The sequence below is a fragment of the Trachypithecus francoisi genome, unplaced genomic scaffold, assembly GCF_009764315.1.
Source record: "Trachypithecus francoisi isolate TF-2019V2 unplaced genomic scaffold, Tfra_2.0 Lachesis_group21, whole genome shotgun sequence".
NCBI classification, from domain to species: domain Eukaryota; kingdom Metazoa; phylum Chordata; class Mammalia; order Primates; family Cercopithecidae; genus Trachypithecus; species Trachypithecus francoisi.
The window spans coordinates 17,891,165-17,908,468 of NW_022681467.1; the positions used below are offsets into that span (position 1 = coordinate 17,891,165).

The window sequence follows — 17,304 nt, forward strand, 5'->3', positions numbered from 1 at the left end:
GATCCCACATCATCAGTGATGAGGCCCAGCAATAATGCATATCCGTGATGTGATGCGCTGAGAAGGACAAGTATCACTTGCGTGGTGCTCTTGTCAAAATGCATGCCCTCAACCTAATCATGGCGAAACATCGGACCAACCCAGACTGAGGGACGTTCTACAAAATAACTGACCAGAGTTCTTCCAAAGTAGCGAGGTTATGAAAGACAGGAAAGACTGCGGGACTGCCAGAGATTAAAGGAGACGAAAGAACCATGACAATAAAATACAACGTGGGATCCTGCGTTGGAATCTTGAACAGTAAAAGGACATTAGCGGAAAGCAAGTTAGTCCAAATAAAGTGTGCAGTTCAGGTCAGAGTATCGTGCCAATGTTAGTTTCCTGGTTTTGATGATTGCCCCATGATCCTGTGAGATGTTAACATTAGGGGAAGAGGAGGCTATTTTTGCAATGTATTCTGTGCCATTTAAAAAATGTTTTCCGTAAGTTAAATTATTCCAAAATATCAAGTTAAAAAAAGTTAAATGTGAAAATGCTAAATTCTCTTTTACTTTCAGGAACACATGACTATTTACTCACACATTTAAATGATGGATTTATATTTCAGAAGCACTCAAGATGTTTGTATTTGGTATATAAAACTCTTTATTTGAAAATTTACTTCTTGTTCATTATTAAGTCATCTTCTTACTATTATTGACTTCGGCAACTTTTTTTTTTTTTTTTTTTGAGATGGAGCCTCATTCTGTCACTCAGGCTAGAGTGCAGTGGTGCGATCTCAGCTTACTGCAACCTCCGCCTCCTGGGTTCAAGCGATTCTCCTGCTTCAGCCTCCTGAGTAGCTGGAACTACAGGCATGCACCACCATGCCAGGCTAACTTATGTATTTTTAGTAGAGATGGGGGTTTCACCATGTTGGTGAAACTTGGTCTTGAACTGCTGACCTCAAGTGATCCACCTGTCTCAACCTTCCAAAGTACTGCAATTACGGGCATGAGCCACCATGCCTGGTCAGTAACGTTTTAAAAAGCAGTTCAAGCATGTCTGATACAAATTAAATATAATTTTTTTTTTTTTTTTTATTCTCATTTTGCCCAGTGAGAAATACCCTTCTACCCTAAATAAAAGATCTGGATCTATTGGTGCTCTGACCTAGTGTGACAAAGAAATGAGCTTCTTTCCACACCTTCATAGAAGGAAATTCTGTTTCCTTTTGTTTACTTTATTAACCAATTCCACAAGAAATTATCAGGTACATGCTATTCTCCAGCACTGTGTGATGTACAGAGGAGGCACCAACCTGAAGTCTACCTAGGAGGCTTCCCATTTACTGGGGTAAACAGGACATACATACAAGGAAGAATTACACAAAGCTGCATAAGATTAAATGTCAAAGTTAGCTGCATAGAAATCAAAGTTTTTGTTTTCTTTTTTGAGAAATGAGACATGAGTGTGGCTTTGGTTGGAATATAGGAGCTAAAAGCAAGAATGTTAGTATTATCGGGAAATGTATCAGGCCTAAGTTCACTCTTCCCTGGCTCTGTGGCCTTCAATAAGTACTTTATCACTTGAAAATGTCAGCTTGTTCATCTGCACAATGGGGACAATAGTAGAATCTACTCTCTGGGCCTGGTATGGTGAGGGGCGGAAGCCATTCATATGATCCATGTGAAAGGCTTAGCAATGTGTCCAGCACATAGCAGACACTCAAGGATGTTGAAAAGAAAGTTGGAGAAAGAGGGAAAGGAGCCCTTGGCACAGAAAAAATGAAGCAGGCCTAAGAATGTACTTCTAAGGCATGGTTGTTTATAAGCTGCTTGGAGAACTCCTCTCAAACTGTGCCAGCAGATGGGTTATAATTCATCACTAAAAAAGGACACAGGAAATCTGGGTACTTTTTTTGTTGTGGTTTAATAAGTTATCTGTAGAGGCAGATGAGCACATATGAATCTCTTCTGGCCTTCATTCATCAATTGCACATTGTCGGAGCACCTCCTAAGTCCACACATCTTTCCCCACTTAATGCTTTAGCTACCCACATCACAGCGCCTCCTTCAGTCGCACTAATGAACTGAAGGATCTTGCTCTCGTTGTCCAGCTCTTTCCAGATGGCTTACCTGGAGCTGGTTGGCTGTGGAGAGCCTGGGAGGGTGGCTTGGGTGTCAGGGATGTAGTGTGATTCACCCCGTTTTCTGCTGGAGTCGTTCTCACTTCGCTTGGAGTCTCTGATGGTGTTTCTCCAGGATCAGCCTAAAATTATAAATATCCTTTCATTTTCCACATTTCTTTTTACTCTTTTCTTGCCTTCCTAAACCGACAAGGCTACATTTTGCAGCATCTTCACAATTCTTTTGGAGTTGGAAATATCAAATTTGATACTGCCTGGAAAGCAGGGTTTAAACAGCATAGTGTTGAGCCATGACTATGGGAGGTTAATTGTATTAAAGTCTCCAATTTTTACACCAACCTATGTCTATGCCTGTTGGTGGTGCCCTTCCACACTGACTCTGTACTAGACTATGTGATAGGCTTTGGTCCATCAGAGAGTAGCAAACTTGATACAAAAGGCCCTCGCAAATTTTTCCACTGTTTCTAAGGGCCCTATTATAGCAATGGAGGATGAGAGTTCTGAGTCATCCTGGTCTCTCATCCAGCTCTTCTGGAGGACAGCTGAGTCATCTTGGTCAAGTATGTCCTGGACCAGCCAGTCCCCAGCTGAGCATACACACTTGAGTGAGCCCGGCTGAGATGAGCTGTGTCTATGAGTCTGGTCTGGATCTGCAGACCTGCCCAGCTGACCAGATAATACATGAAAAATAATAACTAATTGATTTTATAAGCTGCCAAGTTTGGGGTTGTTTTATAGAATGAGCTAATTGATGTGATGGATAAGAACGCACATTTTGGAGTACAGCTTGCTTGGGTTCAGATTCCGGCCCTGCAATTTACCAACAGTGTGATTTTGGATGGTTCACTTAACTCTCTGTGCTTCAATTTCTTTATCCTTATAGATGAAGACATGTGTGTACTGGGAATCATAATATTATCTTGTTAGATTGTTTAGATGATTAAATAAGTTAATACTTATAAAGTACTTGGAATTGTTTCTGGCATAAAGTAAATATGTGGATGTTAAATAATGTGAAAGTTGTCAGAATCCAAATGGAGTCCCTTATATTAAAACAACAACAACAACCACCCAAAAAACCCTGACAAAAAGAGCCAGGGAATGTCATAAAGAGAAGGTTCTCACTCATAAATGCCTGATAAGAAAAACTCTCACAGAAGACTCTGCAAAAACCATCACCTTGTACAAAGGCCATAGCAACTTTACACAAAAAATACTTCTGTGAGGACACCTGCCCAGCAACTCCCTCTCCAACCTCCGACTGATGTCACTCTTGTTATTGATCCTTGTAGCCAAGCATAATCGTCTCAAAACAATTATGTAATCCTCCTCATTTATCCTTTAAAAACCTTTGTCTTCCTTCCCTCCCTGACTACGCACATAATTTAGTACATCCTATTCTTAAATAATATCATTTTCTTTTAGAGGGCATCTCTGTTTGTTATTTATGTTGACATAAAACAAATAAAACATTTAAGCTTGTGGAATACTACCAATGAATAATAATAATAAATGCATTGAAACATGAAATGTTCACTTGACAGCCTCCAGCAGCTAATTCAACATACCTTATACAGAGTAAACAGTTTAAAAATGTTTGTTGAATAAATGCTGATCCTTATAAAATAATTGCCTACATACTCTTTTAATGTTGCTTTTCAATGTGCTAAATTCTCTGTAACTCTTTATCAGAATTGCCTTCCAAGTCCCTGGCAGGTTTTACTGACAATGAGGCTATCCCAATGTTCTACTTTGTAGCACTTTAAAAAATACATTAGGAAATACATTTTTCCAGAAGCCATTTGGAGCCCAACATTGTGACATTTTGGCATGTCATTACAGATGAAAAATTGTCCTATAATAACATTTTTATAAAAAGTAAGATAAGAGTGAAAACAGTGACACTGATTGTCACCAGTGGCTTTTAATCTGTTTCCCAAATCATCTTTAAAGCATCTTCCAAAACTGCATTAAGTGATGGCAGAACTTATTTTAATTCAACAGATCATCCCTGCTTGTTTACTACAGCCTGCTGAGTGCTGCAAGAGCCCTTAGTAGTAGTGGCTAGACATCAATTAAGGGAGACAGGAGCCTAAACAAGTAATCCGGGCAGCCTGTATAGCTCACTATGGCAGAATCTTTGTTTTGAAAAATGACTGCTTCTGATGGGTAAGTGCCAGTATGGTCACACTATTTACTTACATCCATCAGAAAAATTCTCCCTAGAATTATATGCAAAGGGAAAGGATTTTGTATGTTTTGTTCAGCAAGGCATTGCAAACTGGAAACTCATGGTCCCAATGGGATACATGGATGCATTTTCTTTGGCTCATCCAGTGTTGTCAAATCTTTTAATTAAGGTGATTTTATACTGAAACAATGGATTTCTTGCTTCCCTTGAAAAACTAGATTTGACTACATGGGGCCTGTACACCCACAGTGGGTGGTTCTTTGTGTTAAATATAGCAGCGGTAACGCTTTCCTGGCCTCCCAGCTGAAGAGGGTGCCCTTGGTTACCAAACTCAGCTGCTTTAGAAAGCAGATAGGAAGATGTCCCTGTTTCGTGGGGATCTGACCTTCCCCATGATATCCAAGTTGGTTTCTAAAACCATGTGGTGAATGAACCAGATTCTTCCCAATGTGACAGTTCACTAAAATTAGCCTCTGAAAAAGGATAGAAAAAAAGAAAATTTTGATGGAGGAAAGAATGGAATTAGGGAAAACCAGCTTCTGTGAAAGTAATAATGGTGGCTTTTTTTTTTTTTTTTGGCAACTAAAATTAGTGTCTTGAGTGTTAGGCTGGAGGTGCATTCAAACTGGATCCAACAAGTTTATTTTTAGCTTTGTGTTGAGTTTTCAGATACTCCATATAGCTGTACACCCTTGGGAAACCATGTTCAATTGTCAATTTGAGTCAAATAAAGGAAAAAATACATCTCTGCTTATCAAGGGCATGTGAGACAAAGCCTCCGCCTTCCAAAAATGGATGAAAAATATAAAATCAAAGATATTTTTAAAAGTGGATAAATGTTACGTAAACATTCAGGCAAATACTTTCTGGTTACAGTTGGGGATGAAGGGGTCACCAAGGGTTGGTGCTGGACTTTGAAGTAGGCTTTGGAGAAATGCTTAGTCCAGGCGTCACACCTGGAGATGTCTCACAATCCCTAAGGATACTATTCACACTGTAGAGTAATAGGCAGTTAATGGAAGTGATAGAAACCAGTGAAGTGGACTTACCCACAATAGGGCAAAGTGAGGTCATGTCCAGAGCAGGAGAGAGACAGCCTATAAATGGGGCAGTTGCTGCTGTTCATTTTTAGCCTATTGCTGCCCAGGTTTTGAGAAAAATGGAAAAACTAAATTTTTGAGTGAACTCCCCTAGTTTCCAGTCACTGAGAGGCCAAACAGAGCACATCTTCAGACTGCATTTGGCCCAGGAGCTGCCAATCTGTACCCTCTGCCAGGAGGAGCCAAGTTTGCCTGGGATTCTGAGATGGTGCAAGAGTGAGCCATGCATCCTTAGCAATGCTGAAGGGACAGGGCTGTGCTGGGAACTCAGTGGGCCAGGAGCCAACTAGTCTGCAGCCCACAACTCCTTACCTTCTCGCCCCAGTGCCCAAGCAAAGGCATAGAGAAGAGGGTCAGTAATGAGGACATTAAACACTGGGCTAAGGAATTTGGAGATCCTTGCATAGACTGATTCTTGCCAGGGACCTCTTAGGATTTTCTGGAGACAAATGTTATATACAAGTTAGGTCAGTGGTCCCCAGCCTTTCTGGCACCAAGGACCAGTTTCATGGAAGATAATTTTTTCATGGACCAGGGGAGAGGAGGTTACTGGGGGGATGGTTTCAGTATGATTCAAGTGCATTGTATTTATTGTGTACTTTATTTCTACTATTATTGTTACATTGTAATATATAATGAAATAATTATACAACTCACCATAATGTAGAATCAGTGGGAGCCCTGAGCTTGTTTTCTTGCAACTAGATGGTACCATTTGGGCGTGATGGGAAACAGTAACAGATCATCATGCATTAGATTTTCATAAGGAGTGTGCAACCTAGATCCCTCACATGTGCAGTTCACAATAGGGTTTACAGTCCTATGAGAATCGAATGCCGCTACTGATCTGACAGGAGGCGGAGCTCTGGGGGTAATTTGAGCAATGGGGAGCAACTATAAATACAGATGAAGCTTTGCTTGCTTGCCCACCTGCCACTTCCTGCTGTGCAGCCCAGTTCCTAACAGGCTACGGACCAGTGCTGGTTGGGGACACCTGAGTTAAGTAAGATTCTTTAATAACAAATGTATGTGACTGATGTTTAAACTTTTTTGCTAATGGCTGTAGATAAACTTTTTTTTGAGATGGAATCTCACTCTGTCACCCAGACTGGAGTGCAGTAGTGCGATCTTGGTTCACTGCAACCTCCACTTCCTGGGTTCAAGTGATTCTCCTGCCTCAGCCTCCTGGGTAGCTGGGATTACAAGCATGCATCACCACACCCGGCTAATTTTTGTATATTTAGTAGAGATGGGGTTTCACCATGTTGGCCAGGTTGGTCGCGAACTCTGGATCCTAAGGGATCGGCCTGCCTCAGCCTCCCAAAGTGCTGGATTACAGATGTGAGCCATCTCACCTGGCCCAGAGATACAAATTTAATTGACTACATTTACTGAATGGACACTGCGATTAGAAGTGGCTGTAGGTCATCCTGGGTTAGACACTGTTATATACAATAGCTCTTTCACAGCCAGTCAGTGTAGGCAACACTCACAGCACCATAACATAGCAAAAAAATCGGAAGTGTTATTAGAAGTCTTTACTAAAACCTTTATTAAAAGTCATGTAACTTGCCAGAGGTCACACAGGAAACTGTGAGCAAGTATTTGAATATGTACTACATGGTAAAGATTAAATTTTTCTACTGCATCAGTCCACTCTACGATAACAGCAGCTTAAGAAACCGTAAAAATAACTTGCTGCTGAGATAGAGATGTATACATGTAAACATAATTCTCAAAGAACTACCCTGTTGCACTAAAAAGGCATCTGTATATACAAGGTTAAATAAGTTAAGCAAAACAATGGCTGGAAAATGAAAAAAAGCACCTATAGGAGTACAATACTAAAATTGAACTTTCTGATATTATGATTGAAAGATCGAATAATTCCCACTATACGAATCTGTAAGCCAGAGTGCAAAAACCAAATTCCTTATCCCACTCAAGAGAATCAGCAGAAGGCAATACTTTATTTCTCCCCCATTACTTGTTTTCATGAGTGAATAAAAATCTGGTACTGGAAATTGTGATAGAAACAGAACCTACGAATGCCAATTTTCTTAATTTGACTCAAAGACTTAAATTCCAATTAAGCAAATATCAAGGAAAGAAGGTTCAGAAGGTAGTAGTACTTTAGTTGCATTAGCTAGATTTTGGTCAGGTGGGTAGCAAAAAAAAAAAAAAAAGGCAGAATGAACCATGAACCACAGAAGTAAGTTCCTGCCCTCTAGTGGTTAAATGAAATCATTGCAACATCTTTTTCTTCAAAATATGCCTAACTTCTTGAATGTTAAAATTAAATATAAAAAGAATTTATACGCTTCCTAATTCCAAAATGAACAGAAGTGCATTGAAAATAGAATACAGATGGAGCAGTAAAAGGGTAACTGAAAAGATCATCTTTATAAGTTTTACAGAAGGAGGAAAAGCTATTTGATGTACTGGTTGAAAAGATTTCCATCCTGGGCATTGAAAGTTTGGATCTGATGGCTAAGCAGCAGAGAATTAGGATTTGGAGGATTTAACTGAATGGTTAGCATGGTAAGTGAAGGGTCTTTCAAATATCATATGTGTTACTGGGCTATTAGAGGTGTTGGATCTTGCTTTCCTCGTCTGAGTCATCTAAAGAGTGCAGTTCCTTCTGTGTAGCTGATTAGGATGACAGCATCTTCCTTTGGATGGGCACCACATGGGTAAGAGGCAAGGCCATCAGTTTTTCCATCATATTAGGGTGAGTCTCATAATTTCATCATGCAGGAATCTACTCCACTGAGGACAAATCTTGTCATAAAGTAGCTTTGTTAGAGCCAGCCTTTCCCTTAAGGAGGAGCTTCTTTAAACATGAGTACAAATTGTACCTTAAATTTCTATTACTTGAATGAAATTAGATTATGTATCTGCCTCCTATTTCTAAGAAATTCAGAATCATTTTTACAAACTTCATCCTGCTGTATGCACTCCCAAATGTTTAGGAGTGAAGTATACTGATGTTCGCAACCTACTTTAAAATGCATCATATTGAACTAAGATGGATTGATAAATGGATAGAGGGATTTATATGTGATTAAGTGAAAGCATAAACATTTTAATTATGGAATCCAGGTGGCTGATATATAGGTATTCCTTATACAGTTCTTTCAATGTTAGCTTAGAATTTTTCATAATGAAATATGTAAAAACTCCTAATTTTGAAGAGTCTACCAGTGTGAGTTAGAAGCAAGAGACAGCTTTAAGGAACCAGATAAATTCATCTGTTGACTTCCTCATTAACACCAAGTAAAGCACTTTTGGTGTTTTGCACAGTTAATGTCCAGCAAGTTCTTCCAGCAGTAACTGGAGCATGGATTCAAGTGAATCTTGACACAGCATGGCTGTGTCATCATATAAGCACTCGCATGAGTCATCAGCACTCGCATGGTATCATTTTGTTGAACATTAGTAACAGCTGCAATTTTACATATAGATGTATAAATTTTATAATGTCACTCTCTTCCTCCAAGTTGTAAGGGCTATGAGAGCATCTGATTTTACTCAGCATTACACATATAAGGGCCATGAGAGCGACTGACACATAGTTCTGTGTTTTTTTTAATTGAATGAATGAATGAATGAATTCACATTAATTTTCCTGCTAGTATACAATAAATAGCTATACTATTAATGGCTAAGTCCTGAAAGTAAAGAACCACCTAAATGTTAGGCTAAAATAAAAAAAAAAAATTTGAATGAATGAATAAATCAATGAATGAAAAGAGTGAAGATGCTGCTTTCTGCTGTCTGTAAAAAGTTTGTATTTAATGCATAATAGCAGCAGGTTATTCAGAAGTCTATAAAAGGGTAAAGGAACATAGCTCTGCTGACTCATTTATATATGTTACATATATAAACTTTCATATATATGTATATAAAAAAGTTCCTACCAACTTTAATTTATTAGAAGTGTTTTGATACAGTTTCCAAAGAAATCAGAAGGATTAAACCCTTGGCTGTTAGGTAGAAATCATGGATTTCTCTTTTTAAAAGAAAGCAGACCAACAACTCTTTACATTAATTTTGTAGAAATATATCTTTGAAATTAATTAAGTCAAATCATTTGGTAAGGACTACGGTCAATCGCTCACAGGACACATTCTGAATAATTCCCAGAAAAAGTGTCTCCTGGAGCCCTTCCCAGGTTTCTGTGATTAAGCTGACATTTTAGAGTGGATGGAATTAATGGGTTTCATCTGGGGAGAGCCACACTCTTGTGAAAGAAAGATGCAGGACTTCAAAGCAGCAGTTCTTAATGTGTGGTCCCTAGACCAGCATCAGTTTCACTTTAAATTGTTAGAGACGCAAATTCTTGGGTCCACCCCATTCAGTGACCTACTGAATCAGAAACTTTGACTATGATGCCCATCAATCTGTGTTTTAGGAAGCCATCTGAGTGAGTCTGGTACATGCTAAAGTTTGAGAGCCCTGCTACTCCAAATATGGTCCATGGGCCATAAGCATCACCTGGAAGCTTGTTAAATATGCAGTGTTTTGTGATCTATGACAGACCCACTGAATCTGAATCTGCATTGTAACAAGATTCTCAAGTGATCTGCATGCACCTTTAAAAAAAAAATTTATTGTGTATATTCAATACATACAATGTGTTATAAGATACTTACATAGAGTAAAATGGTTACTATAAGGGAACAAAAGACATATCCACCATCTCACACAGTTACCCATTTTGTCCCCCTGTGGCAGGAACAGCTATAATCTATTCATTTAGAAAAAATTCTGACTATAATACACGATTGTTAATTATAGTCCTCATGCTGTACATTAGATTTTTTTACTTGTTCATCCTACATATTTCCTGCTTTGTATCCTTTGACCTACACCCCCACCATTTCCTACACCTGTATGCAAATTAAAATTTGAGAAGCCCTGCTCTAAAGCAGAGTGAAAAACTTCATCATTAATTGAGAGCCATGATTTTATAATTGGACATGACATGGATATTTAAGTTACTGTACTCATCCCTATTTTAGGCAGATGAATCCAAAGTCCCCCATTAGAATCCACTGACATTTTAGAAATTTTTATGGAAGATATTTGCAAAAGCAGTTGAATTGAACCAATCATTGACCAGTTTCAAGTCACGTGAATGAATGGTCTTTTCTTGATACTTATTTAAAAAGACCCTACTTCTTCAACTTATTGGCCATTGACATTAGGCATCAAATCACTCTACCATAATGAGCAATTGTTCCCTTCTCTAAAAATGAGGATTACTATGGTTTTCCTAGTTAGCACCCAGTTTTATCCAAGGCATCCAATGGAAGTGCATTGTGAATGCCAAATCTGTACAGTATTGAAATGAAAGAGATGGTGTCATTATTTAAAGGAAAACCTTTTCTTTTTACTGTATTGGATGCTTTAAAGTTCAGGGATTTTGATAAACTATTGTTTCTATAAATTAATACCTTGCAAATTTATTATTTGAGGAGGAAGATTTGAAGGAGGAAGAAGTTTATTTAAAGAGAATCCAAAATGAGCTGTAAACCTCATCTTTGATTTTAGTGTCAAGTTCTTAATTGTGAATGAAATATCAAACTTCTGTTTTGAATAATTAAATGGTATCCAAGGCCTGGGGCAAAACATTGTAACCTTATGAAAGCACTACCTTGGATTCTATTGATGTCACATTATTTTATTGGCGAAATTCATATCATTATTCAAATAATCAAATTGGGGCCACACACTGAATTAGGAAATATTTACCAATAATTTTATTTTATTTTTTTTATTTTTAAGAGACATGATCTCTGTCACCCAGGCTAGGGTGCAGTAGTGCATTTACAGCTCATTGCAGCCTCTGCCTTCTAGAGAATCAAGCGATTCTCCTGCCTCAGGCCCCGGAGAGCTGGGACTACAGGCATGTGTTAGAACACTCAGTTAATATTTGCAAAGAATTTTAGATGAATTTCAGCTCACTCACAAGAACATGTGAGTCAGACAATATAAAAAGTAGGCCCTTTGGAATAAATAAACTTTTAGTATTACCAAACAACTTTTCCTTTTCAACATCAATATTACACAAAGACCACTCACACACTTTTACTTGCAGGATGCAAACACAGACGATGTTGGGAATTCTTGTGAACATTTTTGGCCTTGAGGGCTGGGTAAGGTTTGTAGTGTCAGGGACTCTGTCTTAGACGACAACTTTCCCAAGTATGGAAATGAATGCTTGGCAAATGAATACAGCTTTCGTAACTTCCAAGTGGAGGGATATGTATTTTGGCCAGCCAATGCACAAACCAATCAAATAGAACTCACAAAGATAAACCTAACTTTCTGAAGAATAAGTTCTGACAACATCCAGTGATTAAAGGGGGAAAATTATTGACATTCAACTAAAAATTCAATCAAAAGATGTTACTATTTAAGGTAAAGGTCTTATACTCTGTGCTCGCTCATTCAGGTAACCTGCTACGGAGGACAGAAAGATGAATGAAGGGCCCATCCTTGCTAAAGGTTACCAGAAAATTACAGCTTTGTTACAGAGGTGGTGCATGTGTGGTGAAGATGCTTGTTAAACTGTGCTCCAAGGACCAGCAGTACCCCATCACTTGGGGGCTTATTAGAGATGCCGAGTCCCAGGCCCTACCCCAGACCCAGTGAATCAGCATCAGCATTTTATCACGATGCCCTGGTCTTCACACTTAAGGTGGAGAAGTGCTGATGTGGAAGATGAGTTGTAGAACCCAATCCTTGTAGTTAGGATTTCAATCCTAACTCTTTTCTTTACTAATAGTGTGGCACAGGCAAGCAATTTAACTCCTCAGTGCCTTAGTTTCTTCATTTGTTAAATGGAAATAATGGTAATTAGGACATCCGGAGGTTTTAAGACTTAAGTGAGTGAATACAGTAAAAGCTTCATGGCCAGGCACGGTAAATCACCCCTGTAATCTCAGTGCTTTGGGAGGCAGAAGTGGGAGGATTGCTTGAGCTGGGAGTTGAAGACTAGCTTGGGCAACACATTGAGACCCTGTCTTGATCAAAAAAAAATAAAATAAAGGGCTCAATATAGTGTCAGATATACAGTAAGCACTCAGTAACTGCTCATTAGATTTACTTTTTCTTTACTTCTCTAACATTAAAAAAGTCACTTTCAAATATTGCATTTATGAGATTACTATCACAAAATATTTTCTAATAAATGTACGAGATATTTACTTTTTCCTTTTATAGGTATTTTAAAGATAGAAAAGAAAAAATGTGTTATGATATTTCACTAGGCATCTCTGTAATTACATTATTCGGTCTGCAAAACATTTAAAAAATTACTTTTAAAAATGTGCATAGAGGTCAGCCACGGGGCTCACACCTGTAATCCCAGCACTTTGGGAGGCCGAGGCAGGTGGATTACCTGAGGTCAGGTGTTCAAGAGGAGCCTAGCCAACATGGTGAAACCCTGTCTCTACTAAAAAGATAAAAATTAGCCGGGTGTGGTGGTGAGTGCCTGCAGTCCTGGCTACTCAGGAGGCTGAGGCAGGAGAATCACTTGAACCCGGGAGGCAGAGGTTGCAGTGAGCCGAGATCATGCCACTGCACTCCAGCCTGGGCGACAGAGCAAGACTTCGTCTCAAAAAATAAACAAACGAAAATTCACACAGGAAACATGCTAGAAGGATATACATTAAAAATGTTAACAGTATTTGCAGGATTAGAGGGTTTTAAATTTTTATTTCTTTAGTTTACTATGTTTTAAAATTTTTCTACATGACTTTTTATTGAGAGGAATTAACTGTGAATGTTATACCTTGTTAGGATTCAGTAAGGCACTTATTCTACAACTTGACTAATCTACCACTCTGAATTTACAAAGACAAAACAATTCCAATAACAAATCTTTATTATTCCTTCACTTCCAACCATTATTCAGATAATATGTAACTAATATATATTATACACATAATATATGTATAATATAATCTGAATAATATATTTTTGCCTTATCTGATATGAATATCTATTGTCCAAATCATGGGGGAAAATTCCACTTTCTTCTCTATTTGGTTTATAAATTACTCTAGGAAGATAATTTATAAGACTATTAAAAACCTGGTAATATTTTGCAGTCCAATGAAGTTTTTAATGTTCAAATAGAAATGACCTTTAGAAGCATCACATTAACATGATGATACTAAAAAAGTCTTTGCTGCTAAAATAGTGTCTCCAGTGCCTGCCATGTCCTAGATAGAATTTTCTTTAGAGAAAACCACAGTTACTTATTTTCAATGGCATCATTTAAACAAACTTACATTATTTCAAGACAAGAAAAAAGACACACTGGTGCTCAAAGTGTGAAATGACTTTTCTTTCCTAGCATTACATGTTAAGGGCAAATGATTTTTTGTTTCTTGAGTTGTAAAAATGAGGCCAGTTAAGAGTTTAGATATGTCAAAGGAAAAAAAAATCGTCTTTTCTCTATTAGACCAGTACAGGGTCTATGTGATTCAATGCCTCTAAAATTATTTCTAAAACTGAAAACTGTCCAAGTTTAAACAATATTATACATTTCTAAAAATGCTTTCTGCTCACCTTTAAGAAAAGAACAACAAAAATAAGAGTGACTTGAAACTACTTCCGTAGTTTTGTACATTTTATTCTCCTGAAATAATTTTTTGATGATGCAAAGATAGGGTTTTCAAAGGACATCAATTTGTAAAAAGAGTCCTACAATCTCAAAGACCTTATGTCTCCCATTCTTTAGAGTGACATTTTCCCCTAGTCATTACAGAAATTGTCTCTCTGAAGCACCATTAGGAAAATGTTCCATTATGAGACCTTTAGCTCAATTACTATACTCAATATTTCATACACTGAATTAGGAAATATTTACAAACAATTTTATCTCATTTTATTTTATTTTATTTTTAAGAGACATGGTCTCTGTCGCCCAGGCTAGGGTATAGTAGTGCATTCATAGTTCATTGCAGCCTCTGTCTCCTGGACTCAAGCAATTCCCCTGCCTCAGACTCCCGAGTAGCTGGGATTACAGGCATGTATCAGCACAGCCAGCTAATATTTGCAAACAATTTTAGATAAATTTCAGCTCACTCACAAGAACGTGTATGTCAGACAACATAAAAAGTAGGCTGAGGCCGGGCGCGGTGGCTCAAGCCTGTAATCCCAGCACTTTGGGAGGCCGAGACGGGCGGATCACGAGGTCAGGAGATCGAGACCATCCTGGCTAACACGGTGAAACCCCGTCTCTACTAAAAATACAAAAAACTAGCCGGGCGAGGTGGCGGGCGCCTGTGGTCCCAGCTACTCGGGAGGCTGAGGCAGGAGAATGGCGTGAACCCGGGAGGCGGAGCTTGCAGTGAGCTGAGATCCGGCCACTGCACTCCAGACCGGGCGACAGAGCAAGACTCCGTCTCAAAAAAAAAAAAAAAAAAAAAAGTAGGCTGAAATATGGTAGTGTTGAAATGTTCTCTTGAAGCAAGTGCTTATTCCTTAGGCACAATGGCTAACTAATGGGTTAAAGTTGATAATCTAAAAAGTATTTCCTCTAAATACCGAAAATACATGTAATTTCACTTGAAAATGCTTTCATTTAACCTCTGTTTCTTATAGAATAAAATAAATCCAGTTGAAAAAAGACATTCCTGTTTTTTTTTTTTTTTTAACTTTTATTTTAGGTTCGGGGTACACACGAGGGTTTGTTTTATAGGTGTGTCATAGGGGTTTGGTATTCAGATAACTTTGCCACTCAGGTAATATGCATTGTACCTAATAGGTCCTGTTTTCTATTTAGAGAAGAATGCTATTAACAGTGATTTATTTATATCTATGTAAATTATCCTTACCTTTAATTATACTTTATTAAATATGCTATTAAGTAAAGCAGGAAAGAGAAAAGAATCTGAGAACCTTTGGTGGATTTCCAAAGAGAGAAATTAATTTCATACTGATGTCCATATGAGTAAAATGAGAGACTCATAGAATAGCCTTAATCTTTTAAAGGTCATGGAAAAGAGAAAAAGCACTATTATCGTTGAAGAAATATCAGAATGAAAGATGTAAGTGTTGCCCAATATTTAAAGTCTTAATTAACTAATTAAGAATTAATTCAGAAAGAGAACTCATTCTTGTGTTTATTTATAAAACAGCAAGCTACTTAGCATTGCTGGTTTCCCTAGAAGCAGAAGTGGACATGAGGATTCTTGAGCACATGAGTTACTGAGAGAATGGTCTCAGGAAAAAACTGAAGGGAGATGAGGCAAACAGGTTAAGACAGGAAAGAAGATAAGTCGAAATATGGCCTCAGGCAAACTCCAGTCTCAGGCTGATGCCACAGGGCGCTTGGGAGCATGAACTGCAACACAGAAGTTGCCCACCACAAGCAAGGGGCTGAGCTATTATTCTCCCAAGTGGGATTTATCCCAGAGATGCAAGGATGGTTCAACATACGCAAATCAATCAATGTGATACATCATATCAGCAGAAAGAAGGGAAAAAAACCCATATGATCATTTCAATTTATGTTGAAAAAGCATTTGATAAAATTCAACATCCCTTCTGGTAAAAACTCTCAAAAAAACCCTACCTGGGTATAGAAGGAACATATATCAACACAATGAAAGCCATATATAACAGTTCAACAGCTAGTATCAAACTGAATGAAGAAAAACTGACAGCCTTTTTTCTCTGAGATCTGGAATAAGACAAGGATGCTCACTTTCACCACTATTATTCAACATAGTACTGGAAATCCAAGGTAGAGCAATTAGACAAGAAAATAAATAAAGGGCATCCAAATTGGAAAAAGTCAAATTATTCCTGTTTGCAGATGATATGATCTTATACTTGGAAAAACCGAATGACTCCACCAACGAGCTATTAGAACTGATGAACATTCAGTGAAGTTGTAGAATTAAAAATCAGTGTACAAAAATCAGTATGCCTGTATCAGAATATCAAATGCACCCCATAACATATATGCCAACTATGTACCCATAAATAAAATAAAATAAAATAAAATAAAATAAAATAGTGCAGCATTGCAAATATCCAATAATTGGGGGCTTAGTAATTAAATTATGGTGGAGCTATATGATAGAAGGCTATGAGTTATTAAAAGTCATGTCATAGAAGAATATTTAATGACATGGACAATGAGATACTTAATACTTTTATTTTCACTTACAACACAAACTGTGAATAGTATCCTATTTTATGAAAGAGTAACAGTTGTGCATAAAAAGGCTAGATATGTATACACCGCACATTCACTGTGGCTATCTCTGAGTGGATGGGATATTTGAATTACAGTTGATTTCTTTGTTGTTTTCTTTTGTCATTTTTATGTTTTAAATTTTCTATGATAAATCTAGAATGCTTTTGAAATAAGAAAAGCATTACTTAATGAACAATATCAACTTTAATAGACTATTTAAATGAACTATTTAATGGATAACTATTAGTTATAGTTATTAAAACAATTTTCAAGGTTTTTTCCCCCAATACTGACAGTTCTCCATTTTCTATCTTTTTTCTCAAGTTTTTCCTCTGAATAAAATTTGAAAATAGCAAAATTTTATCACTATTTTTAATATTAGTGTCACCTTTAATAATCAAGTTATAATTCACTTTTTTAAAAGCAAAAAGACTGCCAGTCTACATAGAAGCTTTATATTTTTAAACTTAATTTCTACTATTTTTAGATCCTCCCTTAATTATGCTTTGTATTGTGACATCTAATTTGGAATAATATATCAATTATTTGGAGGACATACATTATAATATGTAAATAAACCATCTAATAATGATAGTAGACTCTTCATGGCTCATACTATTTTCCAGGTATTGCGTTAAATATTTTATGTATTATAAAAAAT

At 37.4% G+C, this 17,304-nt stretch overlaps 1 protein-coding gene across 2 annotated transcripts in view; it reads right to left on the minus strand.

The window, feature by feature from the left end:
* PLCB1 (phospholipase C beta 1) overlaps positions 1-17,304 on the minus strand; it is a 763,475-nt gene that overhangs the window by 136,074 nt on the left and 610,097 nt on the right. For both annotated transcript variants that reach the window (XM_033185644.1, XM_033185645.1), the window contains exon 24: positions 2,118-2,250. In XM_033185644.1, the coding sequence (XP_033041535.1) occupies positions 2,118-2,250 (133 nt within the window). The remainder of the gene's footprint in view (positions 1-2,117; positions 2,251-17,304) is intronic.